An 8,352-nucleotide genomic window follows, 5' to 3' on the forward strand; every position below is an offset into this window, starting at 1 on the left:
AATTTCCCGCTTGCCTTTGCCTTTTTCGATTTTTAATCCTGGCCGCAGATCTGGGCGCGGAGCGGAGACACTAGCCGATTAAACGTTTAGCTGATCCAACACAACGACAAATTCACATTGGCCATTGTCGAGTATAGCAGATGGATCAATGCCCGCAGTTTGTTCCGCAGCCTGAGTAGGGGCGTCACGCATATCGCTTTCGAGGCCAGGCGTATCAGCAGCAACTTGGGAAAGACCACCAGTTTGACGTAAAACTACACCCTGGATGTAGAGTCCTAACAACTTCAATTTTCGGGATAGCCGTTCATCCCTTTCAGTGCCAACCTCTGGCAAATCAAAATGGAAAAAATGAGGCTCATCATACGGGAGAAAATCGTCAATCCTCCAGATGGAATCACACAACGATTTAGACGTGAATCGTTTTTTTTTGTAATAACTTTGTTTCCGTAGTTTAAAATAACTTCGACCGGAAACACCAGATCTGCTGGAGGTTGTCCAACGGCGACTAAAATTTAATTTAGTTCTAGCTGTATATGGACGCCGTTGCGAAAATCGGAAAGTAGTCGCCATAATCGATGATCAGGAACCCACCATTAAATGCATCACATCGATTATATTTTATAGGCGTAATATGTTGACCGTGACATGGGTCAACATGAACAGTTAACCATGTTTAAATTAGGTTCCTGTATAACGTATGGCACAGAATAATAACAGATCACCCATGATGCAGAAAAATCAACGCGTGGGCCATACGGCGGTTAACTGTTTTCACAATCAGCTAGCGCTTGCCTTTAAATTCAAATTTCCCGCTTGCCTTTGCCTTTTTCGATTTTTAATCCTGGCCGCAGATCTGGGCGCGGAGCGGAGACACTAGCCGATTAAACGTTTAGCTGATCCAACACAACGACAAATTCACATTGGCCATTGTCGAGTATAGCAGATGGATCAATGCCCGCAGTTTGTTCCGCAGCCTGAGTAGGGGCGTCACGCATATCGCTTTCGAGGCCAGGCGTCTCAGCAGCAACTTGGGAAAGACCACCAGTTTGACGTAAAACTACACCCTGGATGTAGAGTCCTAACAACTTCAATTTTCGGGATAGCCATTCATCCCTTTCAGTACCAACCTCCGGCAAATCAAAATGGAAAAAATGAGGCTCATCATACGGGAGAAAATCGTCAATCCTCCAGATGGAATCACACAACGATTTAGACGTGAATCGTTTTTTTTTGTAATAACTTTGTTTCCGTAGTTTAAAATAACTTCGACCGGAAACACCAGATCTGCTGGAGGTTGTCCAACGGCGACTAAAATTTAATTTAGTTCTAGCTGTATATGGACGCCGTTGCGAAAATCGGAAAGTAGTCGCCATAATCGATGATCAGGAACCCACCATTAAATGCATCACATCGATTATATTTTATAGGCGTAATATGTTGACCGTGACATGGGTCAACATGAACAGTTAACCATGTTTAAATTAGGTTCCTGTATAACGTATGGCACAGAATAATAACAGATCACCCATGATGCAGAAAAATCAACGCGTGGGCCATACGGCGGTTAACTGTTTTCACAATCAGCTAGCGCTTGCCTTTAAATTCAAATTTCCCGCTTGCGCTTGCCTTTTTCGATTTTTAATCCTGGCCGCAGATCTGGGCGCGGAGCGGAGACACTAGCCGACAACACGCCTCAAAATGCGGAAGGGAGCACCAATCAGGGGACGACACGTGGCGCGGGGGGAGCGTCCCAGGTAATATTAGTGGGACGCTCCTGGGCACCTATATAACTCACTCCCTAACTCTCTTCCACCAGTAAAGTTTTCAGAGAGTGACTTGCGTCATCCGAGAGAGTAAGTGACGTCATCGAGAGTGAGTTATGGCATCAATGCGACGTCGTTTTAGAGAACGCGTTTTAAATTAATTATTCTCCCAACTCCATGAAATAGGATATATAAGAACATACATTAGCCATTGATGCCCCATACGAGAATTGTGTGCCTGACAATTCTAACAGATCGCTGCGCTATCATAATGTCTGAAGAAATCCAACAAGCCGATCTTACAGATAATCTCCAAGAAAATGAAGAGGGCGATTTGGAAACCCAAATCATAGATGCCACATCAAACGTACCAGTATCCAATATACCAATTTACAATCCAAAGATAGGCGATACAATGTGGCAAAAACTAACGTTTAAGTCTATGATGATTGACAAATGCAAGCTGAGCTACAGGCCACAGTGTCCGTTTAATTCCACCGGCCGTGTCGAAGTCGAAATACGAGACACACGGCTACGAGCGGATGATCAATTACAGGCCCGATTCACGTTTCCAGTTACATGCCCAGTAGACATTACATATTTTGGAAACGCCTATGCTGCCGCAGATAAGAAAGGATGTCCATGGACAGGGTCCTACAAATTGCTTCAAACAAACATCAACGATGATGTGAAATATTGCAAAATGAAAGCCACATTGGCTTTCCAAACATCATCGTTCCCAGAGGAAATTACGTATCGGCTGCCATTAATAACTGTTTTGTCCAAGGTATTCAACAATAGCCACGTGGATATTTGGCACGTGGAGCGCAAGGTGACGAAGGCAAGACTAACTCGCAGCAATTCCGAATCACATTTTCGATCCACGAAGACATTATCAGCACCGATGGGCCAATACGGTTCATCGGCCCAAAGAATAATGGCGGCACGAATGTCAGCAAGTTCAATTCGAGATGGGCCTGAATCATTCAGTCGGCGCGACATAATTTTGCCGACCCACGGCCGATCAGTATTCAACACTGGCCCAAATAATCAGCCTAGCGGCCCAGCTGACATAGGCCCATCTGTAAGCGAGGCCGGATCCAATAACTCAGAATCATCAAGACTCACTACAGACGAGGTGTCCAAATTAATAGGCGAAGCTGTAAAAGCCGCAGTAGAAGGATCCACATCAGCCCAGAAAACAAATGTACAACGAAGGCCATTGTAAAATAATTTGTAACCAATATTTGTAATAAGAAGAAATTATTTTACTAGTAACAATATTTTAATCTACAGTTCAGATGCGCCCTTACAATCGAGTTTGTGCGACATTCCCACACAAAATAACAAATAATTGCGTTTTTTACAATATTATTGTAGGCGCCATTAAATTGACCTAAACTATCGCGGAATTCGGATACAACATTTTTTCCGATGTTGATAAATGTTTTAACGCCTTGACGGCTAACAACTGGAGTTTCATCATTTGATTGCGGCAGCATCAGAATGGGGACACGCCGCAATACAACAAAACGGTCTATTTCCGTGCCCCTGACCATACAACCAGTTCGTGGGTCACCATTGGACCACAGGAAAACATCTTCAAACTTTGGCGTATACGCAGGATTAGGAAACCGGTCCAACACAACGACAAATTCACATTGGCCATTGTCGAGTATAGCAGATGGATCAATGCCCGCAGTTTGTTCCGCAGCCTGAGTAGGGGCGTCACGCATATCGCTTTCGAGGCCAGGCGTATCAGCAGCAACTTGGGAAAGACCACCAGTTTGACGTAAAACTACACCCTGGATGTAGAGTCCTAACAACTTCAATTTTCGAGATAGCCGTTCATCCCTTTCAGTACCAACCTCCGGCAAATCAAAATGGAAAAAATGAGGCTCATCATACGGGAGAAAATCGTCAATCCTCCAGATGGAATCACACAACGATTTAGACGTGAATCGTTTTTTTTTGTAATAACTTTGTTTCCGTAGTTTAAAATAACTTCGACCGGAAACACCAGATCTGCTGGAGGTTGTCCAACGGCGACTAAAATTTAATTTAGTTCTAGCTGTATATGGACGCCGTTGCGAAAATCGGAAAGTAGTCGCCATAATCGATGATCAGGAACCCACCATTAAATGCATCACATCGATTATATTTTATAGGCGTAATATGTTGACCGTGACATGGGTCAACATGAACAGTTAACCATGTTTAAATTAGGTTCCTGTATAACGTATGGCACAGAATAATAACAGATCACCCATGATGCAGAAAAATCAACGCGTGGGCCATACGGCGGTTAACTGTTTTCACAATCAGCTAGCGCTTGCCTTTAAATTCAAATTTCCCGCTTGCCTTTGCCTTTTTCGATTTTTAATCCTGGCCGCAGATCTGGGCGCGGAGCGGAGACACTAGCCGATTAAACGTTTAGCTGATCCAACACAACGACAAATTCACATTGGCCATTGTCGAGTATAGCAGATGGATCAATGCCCGCAGTTTGTTCCGCAGCCTGAGTAGGGGCGTCACGCATATCGCTTTCGAGGCCAGGCGTATCAGCAGCAACTTGGGAAAGACCACCAGTTTGACGTAAAACTACACCCTGGATGTAGAGTCCTAACAACTTCAATTTTCGGGATAGCCGTTCATCCCTTTCAGTGCCAACCTCTGGCAAATCAAAATGGAAAAAATGAGGCTCATCATACGGGAGAAAATCGTCAATCCTCCAGATGGAATCACACAACGATTTAGACGTGAATCGTTTTTTTTTGTAATAACTTTGTTTCCGTAGTTTAAAATAACTTCGACCGGAAACACCAGATCTGCTGGAGGTTGTCCAACGGCGACTAAAATTTAATTTAGTTCTAGCTGTATATGGACGCCGTTGCGAAAATCGGAAAGTAGTCGCCATAATCGATGATCAGGAACCCACCATTAAATGCATCACATCGATTATATTTTATAGGCGTAATATGTTGACCGTGACATGGGTCAACATGAACAGTTAACCATGTTTAAATTAGGTTCCTGTATAACGTATGGCACAGAATAATAACAGATCACCCATGATGCAGAAAAATCAACGCGTGGGCCATACGGCGGTTAACTGTTTTCACAATCAGCTAGCGCTTGCCTTTAAATTCAAATTTCCCGCTTGCCTTTGCCTTTTTCGATTTTTAATCCTGGCCGCAGATCTGGGCGCGGAGCGGAGACACTAGCCGATTAAACGTTTAGCTGATCCAACACAACGACAAATTCACATTGGCCATTGTCGAGTATAGCAGATGGATCAATGCCCGCAGTTTGTTCCGCAGCCTGAGTAGGGGCGTCACGCATATCGCTTTCGAGGCCAGGCGTCTCAGCAGCAACTTGGGAAAGACCACCAGTTTGACGTAAAACTACACCCTGGATGTAGAGTCCTAACAACTTCAATTTTCGGGATAGCCGTTCATCCCTTTCAGTACCAACCTCCGGCAAATCAAAATGGAAAAAATGAGGCTCATCATACGGGAGAAAATCGTCAATCCTCCAGATGGAATCACACAACGATTTAGACGTGAATCGTTTTTTTTTGTAATAACTTTGTTTCCGTAGTTTAAAATAACTTCGACCGGAAACACCAGATCTGCTGGAGGTTGTCCAACGGCAACTAAAATTTAATTTAGTTCTAGCTGTATATGGACGCCGTTGCGAAAATCGGAAAGTAGTCGCCATAATCGATGATCAGGAACCCACCATTAAATGCATCACATCGATTATATTTTATAGGCGTAATATGTTGACCGTGACATGGGTCAACATGAACAGTTAACCATGTTTAAATTAGGTTCCTGTATAACGTATGGCACAGAATAATAACAGATCACCCATGATGCAGAAAAATCAACGCGTGGGCCATACGGCGGTTAACTGTTTTCACAATCAGCTAGCGCTTGCCTTTAAATTCAAATTTCCCGCTTGCGCTTGCCTTTTTCGATTTTTAATCCTGGCCGCAGATCTGGGCGCGGAGCGGAGACACTAGCCGACAACACGCCTCAAAATGCGGAAGGGAGCACCAATCGGGGGACGACACGTGGCGCGGGGGGGAGCGTCCCAGGTAATATTAGTGGGACGCTCCTGGGCACCTATATAACTCACTCCCTAACTCTCTTCCACCAGTAAAGTTTTCAGAGAGTGACTTGCGTCATCCGAGAGAGTAAGTGACGTCATCGAGAGTGAGTTATGGCATCAATGCGACGTCGTTTTAGAGAACGCGTTTTAAATTAATTATTCTCCCAACTCCATGAAATAGGATATATAAGAACATACATTAGCCATTGATGCCCCATACGAGAATTGTGTGCCTGACAATTCTAACAGATCGCTGCGCTATCATAATGTCTGAAGAAATCCAACAAGCCGATCTTACAGATAATCTCCAAGAAAATGAAGAGGGCGATTTGGAAACCCAAATCATAGATGCCACATCAAACGTACCAGTATCCAATATACCAATTTACAATCCAAAGATAGGCGATACAATGTGGCAAAAACTAACGTTTAAGTCTATGATGATTGACAAATGCAAGCTGAGCTACAGGCCACAGTGTCCGTTTAATTCCACCGGCCGTGTCGAAGTCGAAATACGAGACACACGGCTACGAGCGGATGATCAATTACAGGCCCGATTCACGTTTCCAGTTACATGCCCAGTAGACATTACATATTTTGGAAACGCCTATGCTGCCGCAGATAAGAAAGGATGTCCATGGACAGGGTCCTACAAATTGCTTCAAACAAACATCAACGATGATGTGAAATATTGCAAAATGAAAGCCACATTGGCTTTCCAAACATCATCGTTCCCAGAGGAAATTACGTATCGGCCGCCATTAATAACTGTTTTGTCTAAGGTATTCAACAATAGCCACGTGGATATTTGGCACGTGGAGCGCAAGGTGACGAAGGCAAGACTAACTCGCAGCAATTCCGAATCACATTTTCGATCCACGAAGACATTATCAGCACCGATGGGCCAATACGGTTCATCAAACCAAAGAATAAACTCGCGCCAATGTTTTAAGTATTGTGGGGCCACATCATCAATTATGTTGTAGAAAGCGTCGTTATTGTGGTTCCTCAGGTCGATGTGGCCTGAATAATAATTATGTGGTCCCAAAGACCGGGCCCAACATGTTTTTCCAATTCTAGATGGGCCTTCAATTATAATGCTCTTGGGCCTATGCGGTCTTTGGGCTTCGTCTGTTATATTGTCTGCAGCCCATTGCTGTATTGCTGCTGGAACGACCCATACTGTGTCTGTAAATGGATGAACATACGGCAATGGGGGATTAAATGAAATCCGGTCATAATTTGATGACAATTTGTCATAATTTAACCAGAAACATTTTGGGTCGCCATTTCGTACCACTGCTAGTGCTTCGTCCTTGGTGCCGGCTGCGAGTGCATCCCGGTATATATTGTCTTTGTTATTCTGGTTAGCGCAGCGGCTCCTCTCACGGAATTCACCCCATTCCGTGTAATCCCCGTGTTTGGAGATGTACTCTAGCACATTCTGATGGTTGTATGCCCCCTGTACATTCGGATGGAAATGGCGACTATTTCGATCATGTGTGACGTCGAAGAACCGTTGATCCTGCGTCTGAAAACGGTATGGGAACTGGACAAGAGCATGGAGATGTGGTTGCCCATCCTCATGTAATTCATGTGCAACCCTCACATAATTTGGACCCCTGGTGGTGAACAGCGCTCTAATTTTCTCTAATAATCTCTCTTTAGGAATAGAACATTGGGCATATGTGAGAAAAATGTTCTTGTTTTGAATTCTAAAACGACGTCGCATTGAAATTTGAACACATAAGCACCTTAATGCCCATTTCTGTGCTTATGTTGTTGCTGCACTGGTCTTTTCTCTAACTTTCTCTTCAAGATCTCAAGAAGAGAGTTTCTCTCTAGCTTTCTCTGTCCTTCTACATCTTTCTCTATTTAATATAACCACATCATTTAAGGTTTTCTAAATCACCAAAGTGTTCAATTCTCAGGCCCAAAATGGTGAATTTGAATTCCCTTTGATTTTCTTCCTACTTCCCTTTCTTTTCTCTAACTTTCTCCTCTAGCTCTCATGAAGAATGTTTCTATCTAACCTTCTTCGTCCATGTCCGTACTTGTCTATTTTGTTCTAGGAACTAACTAGATTAGGTCACCAACTGATTCATTAGCTTAATTGGGAAGTTTAACTCAAACTAACCTTGAATAGCTTCTAGGAAAGAGAATTTCCTGAGTAATTGTAGCTAACTTAAGCACCTCATTCAAGGTTTCTCACTCACCTAAGTGTTGAACTCTCAAGTCCATAAGGATGAATTTGAATTCCATTTGATTTTCTACTCTTTTTTTATTTATTTATTTATTTATTTATTTTTTTTTTTTTGTAACTTTCTCTTCTAGCTCTCAAGAAGAAAGTTTCTATCTAACTTTTCCCATCCTTCTCCATCCTCCATTTTGTTTTAGGCACTAATAAACTTAGACAACTAATTGTTTCTGTAGTAAGCTTAAGCGGCCCTGTTTAACTCAAACTAGCCTTCTT

General features: G+C 43.2%; 1 protein-coding gene across 1 annotated transcript; it reads right to left on the bottom strand.

Annotated features, from left to right (window-relative positions):
* Window positions 1-6,540: 6,540 nt before the first annotated feature.
* On the bottom strand, window positions 6,541-7,611 carry LOC145793349 (uncharacterized). The gene has a single exon (XM_082876158.1). The coding sequence runs from the start codon at window positions 7,609-7,611 to the stop codon at window positions 6,541-6,543; it is 1,071 nt and encodes a 356-aa protein (XP_082732284.1).
* Window positions 7,612-8,352: the final 741 nt, after the last annotated feature.

The sequence above is a fragment of the Camellia sinensis genome, chromosome 6 (assembly GCF_055761805.1).
Source record: "Camellia sinensis isolate YWXY chromosome 6, ASM5576180v1, whole genome shotgun sequence".
Classification (NCBI taxonomy): Eukaryota; Viridiplantae; Streptophyta; class Magnoliopsida; order Ericales; family Theaceae; genus Camellia; species Camellia sinensis.

Coding starts and splice junctions, on each gene's coding strand:
- LOC145793349 (XM_082876158.1), bottom strand. CDS start 7,611: ATGCGACGTCGTTTTAGAATTCAAAACAAGAACATTTTTCTCACATAT.